The 21,070-nt window shown below is 38.9% G+C and overlaps 2 protein-coding genes across 2 annotated transcripts in view; one reads left to right on the forward strand and one right to left on the reverse strand.

The window, feature by feature from the left end:
• The first annotated feature begins 147 nt into the window (after window positions 1-147).
• Window positions 148-4,748, forward strand: pno1 (partner of NOB1 homolog). Its single transcript, XM_039783262.1, has 7 exons — window positions 148-455; window positions 1,070-1,216; window positions 1,362-1,445; window positions 1,949-2,009; window positions 2,173-2,290; window positions 4,240-4,310; window positions 4,438-4,748. The coding sequence occupies exons 1-7, from the start codon at window positions 258-260 to the stop codon at window positions 4,503-4,505; spliced, it is 747 nt and encodes a 248-aa protein (XP_039639196.1). The 5' UTR covers window positions 148-257; the 3' UTR covers window positions 4,506-4,748.
• A 128-nt stretch (window positions 4,749-4,876) lies between these two features.
• The window catches only part of ppp3r1a (protein phosphatase 3, regulatory subunit B, alpha a), a 31,305-nt gene continuing 15,111 nt past the window's right edge, over window positions 4,877-21,070 (reverse strand). The window contains exons 3-6 of the mRNA XM_039783264.1: window positions 11,980-12,156; window positions 10,466-10,525; window positions 9,079-9,263; window positions 4,877-7,099 (exon numbers count right to left, since the gene is read on the reverse strand). Coding sequence (XP_039639198.1) covers window positions 7,052-7,099; window positions 9,079-9,263; window positions 10,466-10,525; window positions 11,980-12,156 — 470 coding nt within the window. The 3' untranslated portion in view covers window positions 4,877-7,051. The remainder of the gene's footprint in view (window positions 7,100-9,078; window positions 9,264-10,465; window positions 10,526-11,979; window positions 12,157-21,070) is intronic.

A 21,070-nucleotide genomic window follows, 5' to 3' on the forward strand; every position in this document is an offset into this window, starting at 1 on the left:
TACAATTCAACTAAACATTTACGTATTTAAGATGCACAGAAAATCTATTCGGATATTGTATTATTTCAACCTCAATCCTGCAACACAAATGAGACTGATATTGTAATAACTACACGAATATGTATTATTATTATTTCCACAGGCGTCGACGATGCTGTTTGGGTCCCTTTTCGTTGCACGAGGACACCCACATGTCTCTGTAACCACAGTCTACCTCACTTTTGACTGTTAAATTTGATATAAAACTAATTTCAGACATGGACACTGATAAAAATACAACCCCAGACGCTGGCGCTACCATGGAGACTAAAGATGACACGGAGTCTTTCACAAAAGTAAAGTCTAGAAAGACTCAGAAACGAAAACGTGAACAAGACGGAGTGGACATGGACACAGAGGGGCCCGTGGCAAGCAAGCGGCCGCAGTTTCCACCAATTTCAAGCGACAAATTAAGGGTAACTACTATCCTTGTATATGTGCTCTGTGTAGTGTCTTAATGTTATCCAATACGAATACCAATAGTGTTATCTGCATAGAAATACATTTTACATAGTTTTCACTGGTCAGAAAGGGTATTTAAACAATTGTAATCTGTAAAGTAAGGTTAACTAAAGCTGCCTGTCAGATAATAAAAAGTACAATATTGGTTTCTGAAATGAAGTAGAGTACTTGAGTAAATGTGCTTAGTAACATTCCACCACTGCGAACCCAAAAAGCTAATAAATAAATAAATAAATAAATATATATAAATAAAATAATAATATATAAAACTATTGTGTAACGTTATGGGTTTTTAAATGCAAAACATTGGATGAGCTCATCAGATATTCATAACTAGCTAATACCTACCCAGCAGCATAAGGATTAGTAAGAACACCCACAACTTAAAAATTACAATTGCAAATGAATGCATCTTTAATTAAATGCTGAAAAGGACAATCAGTGTCAATAACAAGTAATGATTTTATTTGATTACCATGGTATTCAAATAAATCCCAATTTAGTTCCACAGAACACAATTTTGGTAATGATACACAGTGAGATGTTAGTTGCTTTGTGTGTGTTTCAGGGACCAGATGAGATGCGCAAAATCGCCGTCCCAGCTCACAGATATACCCCACTGAAGGAAAACTGGCTGAAGATTTTCACCCCCATTGTAGAGAACCTACAGCTTCAAGTTAGATTCAATCTCAAAACTAGGAATGTTGAAATCAAAGTAAGTTTCCCCATTTCATTAAAGCAATTTTGTCTTGACTGAGCTTTTTTTTTTTTTTTTTACAATAATGCCCATCTTCAATTTTTTTTTTCTTGCTACCCACGGTTGTGTCCACAGTGTGTGTAATAAGCCTTCCTTCTTTCAGACATGCAAAGAAACACAGGACATTGGCTCGCTCACAAAAGCATCCGATTTTGTTAAAGCGTTTGTTCTGGGATTCCAGGTTGAAGTAAGTATTCTAATGGAAGGTTTTGGTGAGCTATGTATGTTTAATTTCATGGCTGAGGTATGGTTCTTTGTCTGTTTTTGTACAAAATATATATATATTTGTCAAGCCAACGTAAAGCGAGGGGGCAGTGATAGAAGTTTAGGATTAGGACTAGATCTCTGCTGCTGACGTTGAACTTTCATCAGATGTTGAAATCAACAAGTCATTATCGTCTATAACCAATTAGATGAAGCCACAGGAAAACCTCTGCGAATTTTATTGTTCAAATATTTTTGTCAGATATTCCTAATTTAAAGGCCCATTGTTTAAACAAGTACAAGTTAATTCTTTACATTTTTTCAATTTTCATAGACTGTAGTGGCCATATTTTACTTTTATATAGGCAGGAACTTAAATCTAAACACTTAGCTTTATAATAGCTGTTAACATTTTTGATTATTTATGTTTTGTAAATGTCCCTTGAGTTTGGTTTGTGTTGTAACTCTGGCACTATCTCTTCCCAGGATGCCCTAGCTCTCATCAGATTAGATGAGCTTTTCCTAGAAAGCTTTGATGTCACAGACGGTAAGATGACATAATACTTATGTCTGCTCTGAAACTCTATATATATATTATTATTATTATTATTATTATTATTATTTACACTTTTCGTTCTCTTGCGCAACATGAACCCTGTGTCCTCTTTGGTGTGTATTTAATTGTTATCTCATGTTGTCTGTCCTGGCAGTGAAACCTCTGAAGGGAGACCACTTATCCAGAGCCATCGGAAGAATAGCAGGGAAGGGAGGAAAGACTAAATTCACCATTGAAAATGTTACAAAGACTCGCATTGTGCTTGCAGAGACGTGAGTATTCTTCATCCATCATTACTGTAAAATTATCATTTTGCAGTTACTATTTTATTACCGTAAATATTAATCACTATTTTTTTTTTTAAATCTCTCTTTTAATTGCAGTTATTTGGCAGTTTATCAAATTGTGATTTCAGTTCTACTACAGTAAACTAAAAGAAGTTTGAAAATTAATTTTCTTGCTTTCCCTAACAAAGACAAATGTTCCACAGAAACTAAAATTATTTGTGGATTACTACTGTAAAAATAAATTATCTCCAAATGATAAAGTCATGAAAATATCTACTTTTTATAAGCTGACACTGTTTTCACATTTCAACACAGCAGACCAATATACTGGTCCAAAACTCTACTAATTCATAATTTCCTTTGTACTCTGTTGTGTGTTTTGTTGTAAAATGCAGAAACTATTGTGATATACAGGGCTTAAAGTGAAAAAAAATCCTGAGCCTGAAACTTTTTTGAAAGCGGGGGTAAATTCCTTACATTACACATCACAATCACAACTTTGCATTGTTTAGCTTTTCATAAACTCTTGGACAAAGCCGTTATGTTTAAATAACTAAGGCATGAAAATGGGTCAGGACTGAAAAAGGTGAGAATGATATTACCCCTCTAGGGGGGTCCGGTGGCATGCTACCCTGGAAGAAAATTTAAAGCATCAATCTGATGCATTTTGAGATGCATCTTTTCCAACAAACAGTGTAATATTTCAATATGCACTCATTAAAGTTAATTTGACTGGCAAAACAGTTAAAGTCCTTCTGACATTACACAATAATAAAAGACATAATTTTTTAAAACTAAAGTTTTGGATCAATGTTTACTTCTTCCACCCATATCTAAAGAGTCAATGTTGATTTACATATTGCAATAATATCATAATCCTAAAATGAATCATTGTGAAAACTAAACTTTACTACATTGGCCAGGTCCTCATCAAAAAAGCAAATTAGTACATTCATGATTTTTTCCATGTTGATATAAGCTGCTTTATTTACATTTATTAAAAACATTGCATTGTTTATCTTTTCATATAGCTAGACGTCTAAACTCTGCTTGCTGATTCCAAACGGACAGCTTTGTCAAGGCAGTTTGGGCTTCAGATAGCTACAGTGAACGTGCACACACGTATTGTTTGTATCACGGTCGGTCAGTGAAGGAACAGTCGCAGTCGCAACGGTAGCGGTCGTTGCCGGTAACGTACTCATGACAGAGTGCACGGACCGAAGCCTTGTGACTAACGAGCCCTGTCTTACCGCTGCTGTCGTCCAGTGTCTTCCTTGGACATGCGCTGCAGAAGCACCCGGCTCCCTCACTTTGAGGCACCAAGTGCTAAACAGCTTCCCGTCTCCACCCTTTTCCTCTTGTCCTCTATTCATGACCAGCGCCATTTATTTTAACTCCTTTTTCAACTAAAGCTGTATCTACATGCCAAAGTTTGATAAACTTTGCATCCATTTTTTTAGCCGCGTTACCACGGAGACCACACCGCACTCTCGCTTTTCGGCCAAGGCCCGCCCTACTATGCATCTGATTGGATAGAACTCGTTTCATTGGTAGGTGGAAGTTCAATGATGGATTAAACCCAGCGCATCAAAAACAAATCCCATGTGGACTTTTTTTAATTTATTTATTTTTCTAAAATATTCATATGCCAGAAAACAACCCTGTGTTAGTTAGAGCTGCGTTCCTCTTATATGATTGGTATGTGAAATCAATTCACTCGAAAATTTTAAACCGCAGTTCACTCTCGCAAGGTGCCAGAATACTTTAGGCCCTGGATATAGTATTAACTGGCAATTTCGAATCCTTACCTCAGAGAAATGTTGTAATTTTCTCTTCAACCTGTGCACAAGGGTCGGTGTACAAACCAAAGACAAATGTCTCATTTAGGTTTCCTCCTACTGAACCATTTAACACTCCTTCATCTCTCTCAACAGAAAAGTTCACATATTAGGGTCTTTTCAGAATATCAAGATGGCCCGTACAGCAATATGCAACTTAATCTTAGGTAAGAGAGTTTTTATATTTGATTAATACAGTGAAACAAGATGGTTGATGTCATATTTGGAACAGAACTATTTGAATCCACATGTATGGTTGAGAGGTGACCTTTAAACCCCCTTCTGCCTCTGCAGGAAGTCCACCTTCAAAGGTCTACGGTAACATCAGGGTGGTTGCTAGCCGGACTGCCGAGAGATTCTGAAGTCTTGATTGGCTGCTGTGTGTATTTATCTTTTCCCTGTTGGCTGGTGGAATTCCCACATTGATCTGTGACCATTGACTCCCTCTTGGACTGACACCTCAGATTTCTCTGCTATGACCTCATGAATTAAGCTGACACGTTTTTGGATCAGTTGACCCAAACACAAGGCAAAATCATGATGCATGCATAAACAGAGTTCACTTGTATTAGTTTATGTAAATAAATAATTTCAATCCACATTAACAACTGAGTATAATTTTGTCACTAAAGTGTATAAAATGTCTAGAATGGTTTTGGACCAGGAACTAATGACCTAATACTAAAAGATGACTGTATGCTGCCGCATGACAAATCAAGTTAGTTATGATTGATTACTTTCATCCTTTCAAAATTTTATTTAATTTTCATACAGTATCAAGTTTCCAACAGTCCCACAGCATAAGATGCAGCATGCAGAAAAGGAAAAAAAAAAAAGGTTCTTCAACTTTTCAGATATCCCCATGAAACTAAAAAGAACCCAACTCCCTCTGAGAAAAAAATATCACTCACAAACTAAAGCGCGGTCTGAACTATACAGAGAACAGTGAGCCAGAACTGCATTTTAACAAATACTTATATACAAAATAAAGAAATGAAAAGAGAAAAAAAAATACCATCAAAAGTTCCCCTTTTAAGCTGAGTACAGTGTGTGGCAGTTTGAGACGGGATCAGATATGCAACCTTTACTGGAATAGAAGCATTTTGCTGACCCGGGTATAATACAAAAAGTTACATTTAGTTCAGTTCATTTGGACTACCTCTCATAATATGTGTACATTTACCAAAGTTTGGCAACATCCATATTGTATACCATTAAATTCTTAAATATATTAACATCACCTTCTATGTGTAAACAAGAGGATTATTTAAAAAAAATGAAAATCTACATGCACAACAAAAAATGTTTCCATGTCATGCAAGCACAGGGAGGCCCGAGCCGTGCAGAGCTTTGAGATACGGGACACTGAGCGCTCCTGATTATCATCTCTGACTGAAAACTCCTGTTCAAACCTCTAACTGCCTCTAAAGCAAAATAAAAGCTAATCCCGGTGTTATTTATAGTGGGAAGCATTTTTCACATGGAAATAAAAAATTGGTTGAATTTGTTTTTCTCCCTTTTAGTATTAGTGGATGGGAGGGGAGAAAATAAGGTGAATGTGACAGAAAAAAAGATGTGGGAGAGGAAGCCAACTTTTGAAATGTACACGTTCCATAAAAGAAACTACAATATACAGTTTATTCCATTGCACACTGATCATGCCAGCATGTTAAGATTTTAAGTGTTTGTGTTGCGTTAAAGAAAACTGACCCGTCCTGTACTGTGTTGAGAAAGGTACGTATTCAGAAGGGCTCTTGCCGTTACAGATGTGCACACATTCATTACCTAATATACACATATTGGTTAAAAAAATGCCTGCAGATATTTCTCTTAAATTGCTATGTACTCGCACAAATCGTGTATAATCTCATCATTATTCACTATTAATCTCAGTTCTTAGCCAAGTCCATCCAGCCTCTGTTCTTAACATTAAATACAAATCTAATGATTCCACTACAATTCATTTGTCAGTGTGAGTGCAGAGTTATTCTTTGCTTTGGAGATTGTCTTATGGATGTACACTGGTAAACGCAAAATGCTTCATTGAGAGTAAACCATGTATCAGTTTGCAGCCACAAAATATTTTTGGAAAGACATTTTCTTGGCATTAATTAATAAACCTATAATTTTCATGACCGGAAACAAGGATAATTTCCAACAATATGAACACATTAAGAATGAATAAACCTAGCAATCTTATCACAAATAAAGAAAAACATGACTTGCTTTGCTGAGAGTGTATGTAAGCGTAAAGGACAAAAAGTCATGACATCTGAAATTTAGTTTTGCATGAAATATGAGCTGGAAGTGTCAAAAGCCAGTCTGTCTGGCATGAATGACAGTGGTGATGATCGGTAATAACTTGGACTGGTTTCTGGATATGTTCTGGTTGGCACTTCATACCCTACTTTCTAGTTGTACTGTAAGTCTAGTGTGAATATGCCGTACACTTCCCCCTCACAAGACAACCATAGATATACTGTATTTTTTCTTCTTTATAAAAGACAAGAACAAAAAATAAATATCAAAAATAACAATTAACAAAAAAAAAAAAGGATGAAATGTGAACAAGCTAACAAGCCTCTTCACTGCGCCCCCCTTAACCCACTTTCTCCCCCCTCATCCAAAAATCAGAGTTGCTCTGCGAATGACTAATAGATGTCCTTCAGTCTCTTAAAGTGCTACGACCGGGTTATTAGAGGATTTATAGTTCAATAACACTTCAAAGTTGGCTTCACTAGGCCCGTGCTTTTTGAAAGAAAAAGTGGCTTTACAGAGAGAAAGAGAGCGAATACGTCCATTGAGTTACACAGAGAGCGTTTTTCCGGACGTCTTGAGCAGATCTTCAGAGATGGCGGAGAAAGCGAGTGTCGAGGAGGAAGGGGGGAGTCAGCAAGCGAAAAAGTGCTCACACATCCACCACCATCTTCTTGTGTATATCGAGACCCCCGACCACCTGAAAGAAGGAGTGAGAGGGAGGGAAAAGAAAATACATTTATTAATCCAATGCTGGTAAAATACAAAAGTTTAAGGTTATGGTGTTCCGTTTCATTTAACTTTTTAAAATGTATGCATCTCAGAGTTCTTGCTGTCACAGTAACCCTAACTATTAATTAATCATCGTTTGTTTTAAAAAAAAACTAATCTTTCAAACTGACAATGGTGAAAGATGCCCATAATAACCGTCTCCAAACAAAGATATTAAGTTGCACGTCATATAAAACAGCAAATCCTCAAATTTAGGGCTGCAACTAACGATTATTTTCACAGTCGATTAATCTGTTGATTATTTTCTCGATTAATCGATTAGTTGCTTGGCCTATAAAATGTCAGAAAATTGTGAAAAATATGGATCAGTGTTTCCCAAACGCCAAAGACGACATCCTCAAATGTCCACAACTCAAAGACATTCAGTTTACAGTCACAGAGGAGAGAAGAAACTAGAAAATATTCACATTTTTACTTTTGTCTTTAAAAAATTACTCAAACCGACCAAAATAGTTGGCGATTAATTTAAAAGTTGACAACTAATCGATTAATCTTTGCAGCTCTACTCAAATTTAAGAAGCTGGAAACAGGCATTGGCATTTTCCCTGGACTTAAAAAATGAACCAATTATCTAAAAGGTCCATTAATTGTGTATTAAAACAGGTAGTCCAGCAATTTAGTATTACACTTTCATAAAGTCAGAGACTCGAGACGCATTAAACAAGGACTGGTCAAATTGAAGCAGCAGAGGAAGAGAAGTCTCTAGAAAAACTGGATCCTACATTTCCCATTATGCACCTCAATTGAATCTTTCAGGAAACGGCTGCTTCACCTTAGCAAAGGTTACTACATCATCCACCCAAATGTGTTATACTGCTGATATCTTGCAGCAGCACTGGAGGTAAACACTCTTTTCCTTTACTACTACTACTATCTTCTGACTAAATCTATTTTTATATCCATCGTCCTATTTTTACGTCTTTGTTACGGTTTCTTTCACTCTACAGTGTTCAGATAAGTTCTACTATGAGCCAGACTGAAATCATGTCACACTGTCTCCGCCACTTTGTTACCATCGGGATCTGATATTCTCCTGCGCTACCCTGATAATACTCTCCCGCAAGGACGACAGCCTTTTCAGTTCAAGGCTCTGGAGATAACAGCCATTGAATGTGGGCCTTTTGTCTGACAGAGTTACAACTGCTGCCTTTTAAAGTGCTCATATTATGCTCATATTCAGTATCATAATTGTATTTAGAGGTTGTAACAGAATATGTTTATGTGGTTTCATTTTCAAAAAACACCATATATTTGTTGTACTGCACATTGCTGCAGCTCCTCTTTTCACCCTGTGTGTTGAGCTCTCTGTTTTATGCCCCGTTGTTGTGCTGAAAAGAGACTTTGCTTGCCTCTTTGAACTTTCTATCTAAATAAATCAGCATGACAGCAATGCAGTCACAGATAAGCTAAATATTGGCTCTGTCTTGATTGTGTGTTTTAAAGAACAGATTTAGAGAGTAACCCAGTTGTAATTCCTTCATATTCGAGATATCTCCAGGTTGAACTCATATCGATATTTTTTCGTGACATGCAAAAGAGTAGCCATGTCTTAATTTGAACTACATCAAACTACCATGATTCTATCAGTTATTAATCAAAAAATGCACCGGCATGGCTTATGACAGGACTGCATCACTCCAGTACCATCCTTGACTACCTCCCGTGTCTGTGCTTTTAGTGCCACATCATGTGTAGCAAGAACTCGCTAGCCTACGTTTACAGCCCTTGACACTATGTATTTCAACAGCAAGTGTGAAACTGAAACCCAGTGCTGTGCAGCCTTAGCTAAAAACTGTTTTGTTTTTGCCCCTTTGACATTTGCCTTCACCACAACAGGCTGCATCAGCTGAAATGTCACCCCCCACCCCCAGGAGGGCTTGGACTTACTGCACAGAACTCTTCAAAGGATATCCTGCCGTCTCCGTCCTTGTCTGCGTTGATAATGGTTTTGTCCACGATCTGCTGGAGCTGCGTGTCCTTCAGGTTGTTGCCTACCATCATCTTCAGCACCTGGAAGAGCTCGCCATTGGAAATGTAGCCGTCCTTGTCCATATCGTAGATCCTGAAAGCGACTGCGAGTGCAGGGTGTGGCACGAGGGAGGGGGAGGAACAGAAGAGTGTAAATTAGTTACACAGCAACACCTACAGAGCACTTTGATGAATGAATCTCTGACGACTAGCTACCAGACTGACAGTAACGTTTGAAAGACTCAGCTACATCACAGGAGATGTGAGTTGCGCATGCGTCATTTTGCGACAATGACCGGATTTCACGCAGATCTGTTTTGCTGTTAGCCACAGAATAATGAGATCGGTACATTACGTAGCAGTAATTTATTATTTAGCGTAAAGGCATCACATTTTCACGGCATGATCCCTGATGTCAGTTCTAGATTAGAGGCTGAAATAGCCTACAAGAACCTGCTAATGAGAGACTTCTGTGATGTCAATACAATAAAAATAGACCTACATAACAAAGGTTGTTCACTGCTGGCTACAATTTAGCAATCAAACACAACAAAGGCTGACACTTGAATGGCGTTTTGAGCTAACGTTAGCAATCAAACGATCATAGATAGCTAAAACGTTTTTGAAACATTTTAGCTAAAAACATTTCTTCTGTTTTTGTTTGTAATGAGAAAAGATTATTATTTTATGGATTTCACAAATTTCATGACACAGACGCGCTTTTCAGCCGGATCCGGATCCATTAGCGTTATGCCGTAAACCGTTTAAATCTGAGCATGCGCAACTCCCATCTGCACTCGACTCCCATCGGGTAGTGACACCTGCTCTTAAACTTTTGTCTTGAGCAAACCAAAACACCAAACCCTTATCAAACATGCTCATGTTTGGCTTCCAGTTCCACTGGTTCCACTAGAAGCAGTGACATCTCACCTTAATGCCAGCCTCTTTGTTTTGAGTGGCTGACTAGCTTTAACAGCACTGAAAACTGGTAGAAACCTGGATGGAAAATTAATAATTGGATAGGATTTTTTTTTTTTTTTTTTTTTACACTTCACTAGCCCTTAGCAGGTGAGCCAAAAAGGTAATTTTGTACAATGCTCAACGTTTACATTTTTCCCCAGGGGAGTTTTTTTTGTTATAGCAGTAGGGCAAGTTGAGACAAACAGAACAGGGGAGGCACAGGAGACAAAGCCCCGGCTAGTTTAAGTCCCTAAGCAGCAAAGCAAGCAGATATATTTGGGGATAAGAGACCTTGAACCTGTAGTGCTACCATATGGTTTTAATGAAGAAGCAGCATATTACTTACACCGGAGTTTCTGTTCTTTGTCTCCCTTGACGCTGAACTGCGAGACTCCCTCGATGAACTCTGGGAGAGGATAACAACAATCAGTGCTGTTAATCGGGCTTTTAGACTTCAATATTGCTGATGTTAACAATATGGCAGCATTTGAATGTGGTGATTGCTGTACATGTTGATTCTTGCTATGCATTACCAATGACAGAGCTGTAGAATATCATTCAAATCAACAAACACAAAAAATGAACTGAAAATAAATGAAAATCTCTTCCCAAACTTTGCCAGTTTTTTCTTCAATGTTATGACACTATTTAACTAGCATTTTTTAACTGACTTCCAAGAAGTAGGATCTATGGCAATACATATATAGATTCCCTGTTTTCCATTTTGGAAAGCACTTCTATTGTACCAGTAATGAAGAGACGAGAGACTGCTGGGTGCAAAGTCCCTAGATACAGATATCTGATTATTTTTAATCTTGCATTGAAGGCGAACGTCCAAGATAATTATGTATTTTCAATATTTGGAGAACAATATCTGTTTTGTCACAGTATCTTTAAGGGTTAGGGGTAATTCCTCGTCATGTATTCAGTTCAGCAAGTGGACTTTCTTCGCTACTCAAATGCTGTGTATTTGTTTATTGACATGGACCTGCCTTATATTGTTAGATAAAAAAACAGAAGTCCTTGCAGCACAGACACATCAAAACTGTATTAATATGAATCCTCATGCCCCTCACCATCTACCTACACTAAGTTCTTGCACAGGCTGAGAGTTTTAGTGTTGTGTAACTGCTGTGTTACTGTTTAGCAAATGTATTAGTATGAAAAAATTGGTTGAAAACTGGTTTTGCTGCATATTTTCTCCTAGTAGTTGCCGTTCTTTGGGGAGTTTCAATTGTCTCATTGCAAACCAGGTCTCTAGTAGAGAGTAACTTATTTTTTTCGATACAGGGGTGTGCATGACTGTTGTCTTGCACACAGTCCTTTCACATAGGAGTTTCCCTGTGATATTGGCTTGATGGGAAAGTCAACATGACTTCGGTCACACACACTGTATAGGACAGGTAATAACAATCACATTTTCACCACACACTTCATATTCAGCTCCAAAATATCTGGTGGCCATCTGATGCAACTGTGTGGTGTATGCTTGCGAGGTGTGACAAGATTAGAGCCCAGATGCCAAATACCAACTAAAAACACTATTCACATACTAACCATTGCATGTGAGTTGGCTGGTTGCATTTAAAAATATGAATAAAAATGAAGGCCTAAAAAGACGCCTTCTGATCAAATGAAAGCAATAACTGAGGCCTTATTTTTGTCAGATAAAAGACAAATGAACCTCTGGGTGCTCTGCTAAAGCAACAGGATCATAAAAACTGTTAAAGTGGCACTCCGAAATTCAAACACAAAATTTAAAGTGAAGCAATTTTGATGAAGCCCTTCTGAAATATGATATAGTCAATTTGTACCAGTACCATACCAGCAGTGTTGTGGTATCTTTAGTTCATTGCTTACCTTTAAAGTCCACCTCTCCGTTCCCGTCTGTGTCGAATATGTCGATAACCCTCTGCACCAGCGGGTTCTGTTGCAGCTCCGGCAGCGACATGAACTCCTCCACGCTGAGTGAGCCGGAGTTATCTAGGTCGAGTTTCTTAAACCTCTTCCCTAGCCTCTTAATCTCATCAGCATCGACTGGACAAAGACAAAAACAAAAGAGAAGAGGGAGATCATCAGGATGAGACATTTTACTGCAGACATTCAGCTGATGTTCTCCTAGATCATCAGAATTGTAAGAAAACAAATCATAAGGTGTGCAGGGTACAGATGCATGGTGCCCTGACAGGCCCCTAAACTCAGAGCAGCCATATAGGGAGGTTTATACTACAAGAAGAAAACAGGAGAGAGTTAAAAGTGAAAAATGAGCCTTGGTGCACTGTTTCCTTGCAGCAACATTCTCCCAAAATGGATAAACAAAAATTCCATACATTAAGCCAGTGGATATTTATCCAAAATATAAATATCCTTGCTAACACCTTCATGAACAGTAGTCATACATTTTAGTAGACACCACTTCTGGACCAAGCTGCAGACCCACAGTACATTTTGTTCTGCTTCTCTATATTAGACACCTCAAATGGGTGCAACTATTGAAAGTGCCGTTACGTAAAGCCAACCCTGGTACTGCTCTGACAAAATAGGAAAAACGAGGAAAAGTTAGAGAAATTGGAGCTGAGCAGAACAAGTGGAGGAGGAGAAGAAGTAACAGAGGAATTAGCAGAAAGAAAAATAGACAAAACCATAGACGTAACTTTTGCATACATACAGCATTTGTTGTCTACTGGTGCTTTTTTATAAGATGGTGTCTGTATCTTTCGTTCCCCTGCCATCAGAAACAACCCTAACTCCCAGGCTGGTACACTGAACAATGGCAAGGTGTAATCCAGAAGCAATAACAAAGTCAACGTTAATTACTATATAAACTCATTCACACATAGCCACGTGATCCCCTTGGCCAACCACAAACTACTACTTCGCCTGCTTTAATCTGGGATCCTAAATGACATGGGCTATCTATTAATCTTAACATATAGCTAACAGAGGGAAGGAGTGAAAGAAGGGTGTGACAGATTTATGAGGCTAAGAATTCAGTTCATTCTAGGTTTACTGACCTCCACAAGGACAGCCAGTTGAGGTAAACGATAGGAAAAGATAACATTGTAAGGTTGACTTGTGATGTTAACTATAATAGCACAGCGGTCCAGAGTGGGGGGAAAAAAAGCTTAAAGTTACAGATAGGAGCTTTATTGTAAAGTTCACATCATATCAGTTTTATCAAATGTATTTTACATTGACAAAAAAAGAAAATGTCACTTCACTTTTGTAGTCAAGTTGGAATTTTTGCAGGCTCTGGTATCTCCAACTTGTGTCAACACAGGCCGCAATCAAATCCATCATGAATTCTATCACAGGTAGCAAATTAAATGAAAACCTTAAATAAATGAGTGGGGAAACATAACAAATGTATATGCTTCTACATGGGGTACGTGCGAGGGTCCGTGAACGAACAAACACTACAGTATGGCCTTTCACAGTTAGCAGATCTCAACCCAGTTGAAAACCTATGGGAGATTTTGGACGCAGACAGCGCGCTCCACCACCATCATCAAAACACCAAAGTGAGGGAATATCTTTTGGAAGAACTGTGTTCATCCCTCAAGCAGAGTTCAGAGACGTGAGGCCTTCTGTTTCTACAGCGAAGAGTAATAAAAAAACAAATAAATGTGTCAGTTTTATTCACACTGATACAATACAGTAAAGGAAACGTATGCACCCTATTTATATTTGGATCTGAATGCACATTTGGACAAGACAAACATGTTGATACAATGTTATCCCATCATTTGCTTCTTATTGTATGAGGAAACAAGAGAGAGAGAGAGATGTATAATTAATATAAATCAAATCATCTTAATGTTAATGTTCACATAACTGTTGTGTACTGTCCGAATATTTAAAGATATTGTATTTTAAAGCTTTGGTAACATTGTTATTACAACTTTCATGCCCATTGAATAGAGAGAGAGAGAGAGAGAGAGAGAGAGAGAGAGAGAGAGAGAGAGAGAGAGGTGTAGGTTGTGTTTTGGGTTTCAATGTTCGGAGATGCTGTGCTACATCAGCTCGATGACTAATCAGAGTCAGTGTGGTGGAGGAGTAGGGGAGGAACGAGAAATTGGGATGGACACAGTCACAGCAGCAGACTCTGGTGTTGGTTGGTAACTTTAAGAGCAGTATGACCTGTACAATCTGCAACTAAGCTGTACATGAGTTTCTGTCCTTGAAACATGGATATTATCAGTGTACACAGCGTTCAGTCAACATTGTGTCTACACCAATGATCCTTTACATTTATTGTCCTTGGCAAATAAAACAGTTATGATGTAACGCTCCTTTACTGGACTGTTTGTGTTTTTTTGTTTAGCATCTAATAGCGAAGCTGACAGGAAGTCACTTGTTAACAAAGAGTTTTATATGCTTAAAAGGTGCTATAAAATCATTGAAGGGCATTGAGTGCCCAAAAAACAAACAGTAGGGATATTATAGGCAGCAAATGTTTGAACTTGAACAGGTTTTGAACTTAGCACCCTTCTTCAAGCAGCCGCAAGCAAACAATGAATGAAGAGTGGGAGAATAAAGATTATGTCACTTCACCTGTTCTGGGAAATATATTAAAGCCATAAAGTCAAAGGTCAACTTTTCAAGGACAACATGTATTATGTACAAATACTCAAACTATATAGTAAAGACAGTCCCACAAAAGTATGGTATATTTGTCATATGGTAGAACATAAAGCAGATCACTTGTTGAAGCTTCTCAAATGAATATTTGCTGATTTTCTTAGTCTCCTTATGATAGCAAATTGAATATATTTGTGTTATGAGCGGTTGGTCAAGCAAAACCAAGTAATTTCAATACGTACCCTTAGGCTATCGGAAATCTTATCGGGCACATTTTCTTTTTAAACCAGATGATTAATGAATTAATTAATTGTGAAAAATTAGGCAAGTTCATCAATAATGAAAATGATTGTTAGTTGCAGCCCTGGTGTAGTAAATACTTTGTAGTATATAGTAAAAGTACGTCAGAATAACTTGTCTTAGGGGTGCCCTGATAGCTCACCTGGTTGAGCGTGCACCCCATGTACAGAGGCTCAGTCCTTACTGCAGCAGCCTAGGGTTCAATTCCACCTTGTGGCCCTTTGCTGCGTGTCATTTCCCCTCTCTTCCCTTTTTATGTCTTCAACTCGCCTCTAAAATAAAGGCCTAAAATGGCCACAAAAATAATCCTGAAGAAAAAGAATAACTTGTTTTAAAGAAAACGCAAAACCAGGATGTTAAAAGGGACGACAAATGAAGATTTAATTTCTTCCCCTTGTATGACAGCAGCACACTGATGTTTGAGTAAGAACTTGAATTCATGTCTGTCTGCTGTGCAAGCACCCGGTAAATTGAATTTGTGATACAAAAGCCTGTTGTTTTTCCCTGTGCATCAGTTAGAAACAACCCTTCAGTACAATAGATGCTTGTTATACTCATGTGTCTCATTTCCATGAGTTTTGCACACATTATGTAGATTTATTCTGAATGAGGCGTCGCTGGTTTACTGCTTTAGTTTTATGTTCCTGACAACTCCTGTTACATGTTGAATCTGCACACAAGTACAAATGATACATGCAATAAGGTTACCGTGTCCACTAAGCGCGAGTTATCAGAGCCGAGCACAAGGCTGTCTTCTGACACAAAAGGCTTTCTTATCAGCAGCCTCCCATTTCCTGATCACAGCAGATGACACCAGCTTGGCTCATAGCGGTTACGCCTGTGCGAGGGGCATCAATGCTACAGATAATAACCATCCTGTAGCACCTATATCAAAGCCATTATTAATACAAGGGAGCTCAAGGCACAGCTAGATATATATTTTTTTGGTTTGAAGGTGTGGTTATAAATGTATTTTAGGGTTCAGCTTCTTCCTGACACACCCACATTCTGCATGTGTGTGCAAAACCAACGGCACAGAACAACTGAGAGAGCGACTGCCCCTTTTTGACAGCTAATAACTTTATAGTTAAAAAGCACTTGTCAACAAGTAATAGGGTTGCTTAATGAGGATAGAGGGGATAACTCGTGGACTTGAGTATGGAGAGTTTAACTTGAACCGCTCTGTATGGTTCTGTATGGCTCAAAAGGCTGAAAATGGAAAGAGAATAAATTCCTGTGTAGTTCAACAGAACACAAAACACAACCTGGGTTTTGGGGCTTTCATTACCACTCTGGCTAAACATGCCAAATATGTAGAGCTGATAATAAATAAAGATAATCAATCCATCATTTAAGCTTAAAATGCCAAATTTTACCAGGTAGCAGCTCCTCAAATGTAAATATTTGCTGTTTTTTTGTAGTTGTCTATGATAGTAACTTAATACTTTTGGGTTTATAGTGTTGTTGTTTTTTTTAGACCAAACAATTAATCAAATAATTGGCAGATGTATCAGTAATGAAAATAACCATTAGTTGCAGCCCTAAACAATCTGATACACTCATCATTCTGTAATGTAGAGCTCCTCTCCAAACAGCAGATGTTAATGTTAACCTTTCAAACCAGCTTCCTGTCGTAGTTTAAATTCCTTTTGTTGCTACACAGTCAAGTCAGCGGGATAAACTGGAGCACAGATGAAAAATCCCTCTGACATTTCCAACACATAAAAAACTTTGGTGCAGTCGCTGAGCATGGAAACTCAGAATACTGTGCCCAGATCCCTTACTGCTTTCTGGAGCTGCCAAGTGAGTGGGTGCATATATTATTCATGCTAGCGAGGACAACAGCTTTCTCACAGTCCGAGTCCCCTTCCCGGTCTCGACCCAACAAGTCCCACGTCTGCCAGCATCACAGACAGACGTGGCTCCCAGCTGAGCCAAATAAAAACTCATGATTAAGACGATGATGCAGTACTTTTACTACAGCAGTGAGTTTAATTGACTTATCCAACATATGGCTCTTCCTGAAAACTGTTACAGTCAAGAAGCAGAGAGTTCTGCATCGTATCACAGCTGGAGGTTTATGGCTTCACAGAAAACACCCAATAAACTAATAAGGTTCTCTGATGCTACTATGCAAACTATTTCCAGGGAGTGCAGTAAAATAAGCTTAAATCTTCCTAGATTACTAGCTTCACAAGCACTGACTGCCATCCTCCTTTACAGTAGCCAAAAACTCAAAATGTGGTGCGATGGCAGGTATTGAAAAACTGTCCAACAAATAAGATACTAGTGAGCCTTGGTTTGGAAGAACAGAATCAAATACAAAACTGGAACAAAGGGTCACAGGTGTGGGCAAAAATATGAGAGCCAGTGAGAAAAGCTATGAAATCTTCTTTATTTTTTTATCACAACACCTGTACATACAATTAAAGATGGGAGGAAAAATTACCTTTGCAGAAAAATTGATTGCGATCACATGAAATATTTAATATTGTAAACGTCCTGCCTGGTTTGGTATGTTCCTGCAAATCTTTCTTGTTTCTACATGTAAAAAAAATGGATATTGTGGAGGGATTTGATATGAAAGTTTGAAACTAGGTGGCATAACCTGCAAAACCTGTTGTTGCTGATCGCTAGACTGCTCCATGACCTCCGCTTGCATTGGAGGAGGAGACAAACGCGTTTTTGACCTCAGCGTCGGACCATAGCCTGAATTTTTGAGCCCTTGGCAGCAGAGACAGCTGCAATGATGTGGGCGATGTTGCAAACTGACACTCAAATGCACACCAGTGTCCCGTGTGGCTAGTTAGAATATGGATGAAGGTAGGCCTACAGTAGAGCTGCAGGTTTTACATGATGGAGGATTTGTCTAGATGAACCAAAGCCTATGATCACATTTTCTGCGTTATCATTATTAAAACTGATAGATATATAATTTATAATATATAGAGCAATTACTTGGTATAAAACAATAAACTAGCTGGATAATACACCTAGGAATTGCATTCAATGGAACATTCAAGGGGAAACATCCAAAAATGTGCCGACTGGATGTGAAACGGTTTTCGATAAGGGCTGCACAGTCACAGAGGCTCCTCACACTGCTATGCTAATGAGCAGCTCGGAGGGAGACCCAATGTAACTGTGAGATGATTATGATAATCTCATATACTCCACCACAGAGCACACATACAACACACACACACTCACTTTCATAAGCACTGTATGCACCCTCAACTGTGTTACTAGGCAACTGAAACGTGTTAGTCCCCAAAGTAGCGCGCACGCACGCACGCACACGCACGCACACACACACACACACACACACACACTTCATGAGATGACAACATGCATATGTAGAGGTCATCAGCTTTTGAGTGCACACATGAGGCTCACACTGTCTGTCACACACACACATACGCATCAATTAACATAAATAAATACAGCAGTGGTTAGCCAATTGGCCCTCCTTCTGGTCCATAGCTTGTCCTGCATGTCAACCCATTCTGCCATTATTGTTGTCTTTATAGTTGTGTGTGTGTGTGTGTCAAATACTGAAATTAATTTCTTTGGCTGTATATTGAAAGCAATGTGGAAATGCGTGTGAAAAATGGCTGAATTATAGATCAAGTACCAGCAAATTTCAATATGAATACCAGTGTTTTTCCAATTTGTGCAGGCTGTCAACCTCATTTATGGACAGCATCTCTGATCGCACACCAAATATTGTGCTACATCCTGCAACGTGACTGGTACCACAGTTAACAGCTAGCTCAAGCTAAACATTAAACAGCAGCACAGCTGTATGAACAATAAATCAGCTAAGTGCAACTGGCTTTTCCTTCCCATTAATGTTCAATTATAAAATGGCAGTAATGAATTTGTCCTCTTAAGCACGCTCAACCCTCAAACAGTTCACTCTGCACATAAATAGAGACATATGATTGCATTAACCCAGCGAACCTGAACTGAGACAAGCAGGGGAGGAAGTGATATACAGAGAAAAATTCAGCTGGCATGTTACTGATAATTACAGCCTAGATACCTGCTGTGTATAGCTCCCCAAACACACAAGATAAGGTGTGAGGGTGGGTAAACATGAGAAGGTTACATGCACAGCTCAGTAATTACATGAGTGTGACACGACACTTTGCAAATTAACATAATGAGGTTGTACTGAGCCAATGAGGGTGGAGGACACACACGCACACACACACACACACACACACACACACACACACACACACACACACACACACACACACACACACACCTTCTCTCCCATACAGCTGAGTGTGTGTACTACAGGACTCGGTGCATTAGGATGATTGCTTTGGCTGCTCTGATAATGTACAGCTCGCTGGACCAAACTGAGGAGGACGAAGCAGGGCAGCGCACTGATGGTGTATACAGTGCCTTGCGAAAGTATTCGGCCCCCTTGAACGTTTCGACCTTTTGCCACATTTCAGGCCTCAAACATAAAGATATAAAACTGTAATTTTTTGTGAAGAATCAACAACAAGTGGGTCCCAATTATGAAGTGGAACGAAATTCATTGGCTATTTCAAACTTTTTTAACAAATAAAAAACTGAAAAAGTGGGCGTGCAAAATTATTCAGCCCCTTTACTTTCAGTGCAGCAAACTCTCTCCAGAAGTTCAGTGAGGATCTCTGAATGATCCAATGTTGACCTAAATGACTAATGATGATAAATAGAATCCAGCTGTGTGTAATCAAGTCTCGTCATAAATGCACCTGCTCTGTGATAGTCTCAGAGGTCCGTGTAAAGCGCAGAAAGCATCATGAAGAACAAGGACCACACCAGGCAGGTCCGAGATACTGTTGTGGAGAAGTTTAAAGCCGGATTGGATACAAAAAGATTTCCCAAGCTTTAAACATCCCAAGGAGCACTGTGCAAGCGATAATATTGAAATGGAAGGAGTATCAGACCACTCCAAATCTACGAAGACCCGGCCGTCCCTCTAAACTTTCAGCTCATACAATGAGAAGACTGATCAGAGATGCAGCCAAGAGGCCCATGATCACTCTGGATGAACTGCAGAGATCTACAGCTGAGGTGGGAGACTCTGTCCATAGGACAACAATCAGTCGTATACTGCACAAATCTGGCCTTTATGGAAGAGTGGCAAGAAGAAAGCCATTTCTTAAAGATATCCATAAAAAGTGTCGTTTAAAGTTTGCCAAAAGCCACCTGGGAGACACACCAAACATGTGGAAGAAGGTGCTGTGGTCAGATGAAACCAAAATCGAACTTTTGGCAACAATGCAAAACGTTATGTTTGCCGTAAAAGCAACACAGCTCATCACCCTGAACACACCATCCCCACTGTAAAACATGGTGGTGGCAGCATCATGGTTTGGGCCTGCTTTTCTTTAGCAGGGACAGGGAAGATGGTTAAAATTGATGGGAAGATGGATGGAGCCAAATACAGGACCATTCTGGAAGAAAACCTGATGGAGTCTGCAAAAGACCTGAGACTGGCACGGAGATTTGTCTTCCAACAAGACAATGATCCAAAACATAAAGCAAAATCTACAATGGAATGGTTCACAAATAAACATATCCAGGTGTTAGAATGGCCAAGTCAAAGTCCAGACCTGAATCCAATCGAGAATCTGTGGAAAGAACACAAAACTGCTGTTCAAACGCTCTCCATCCAACCTCACTGAGCTCGAGCTGTTTTGCAAGGAGGAATGGGCAAAATATCAGTCTCTCGATGTGCAAAACTGATAGAGACATAACCCCAAGCGACTTACAGCTGTAATCGCGCGCAAAGGTGGCGCTACAAAGTATTAACTTAAGGGGGCTGAATAATTTTGCCACAATTTCAATATTTCTGTTTTTATTTGTTTAAAAGGTTTGAAATATCCAATAAATTTCGTTCCACTTCATGATTGTGTCCCACTTGTTGTTGATTCGTCACAAAAAATTACAGTTTTATATCTTTATGTTTGAGGCCTGAAATGTGGCAAAAGGTCGAAAAGTTCAAGGGGGCCGAATACTTTCGCAAGGCACTGTATTTATAGCCGTGCCGTCATCAGAAAACCCC

This window comes from Perca fluviatilis, chromosome 19 (assembly GCF_010015445.1).
Source record: "Perca fluviatilis chromosome 19, GENO_Pfluv_1.0, whole genome shotgun sequence".
Taxonomy (NCBI): Eukaryota; Metazoa; Chordata; class Actinopteri; order Perciformes; family Percidae; genus Perca; species Perca fluviatilis.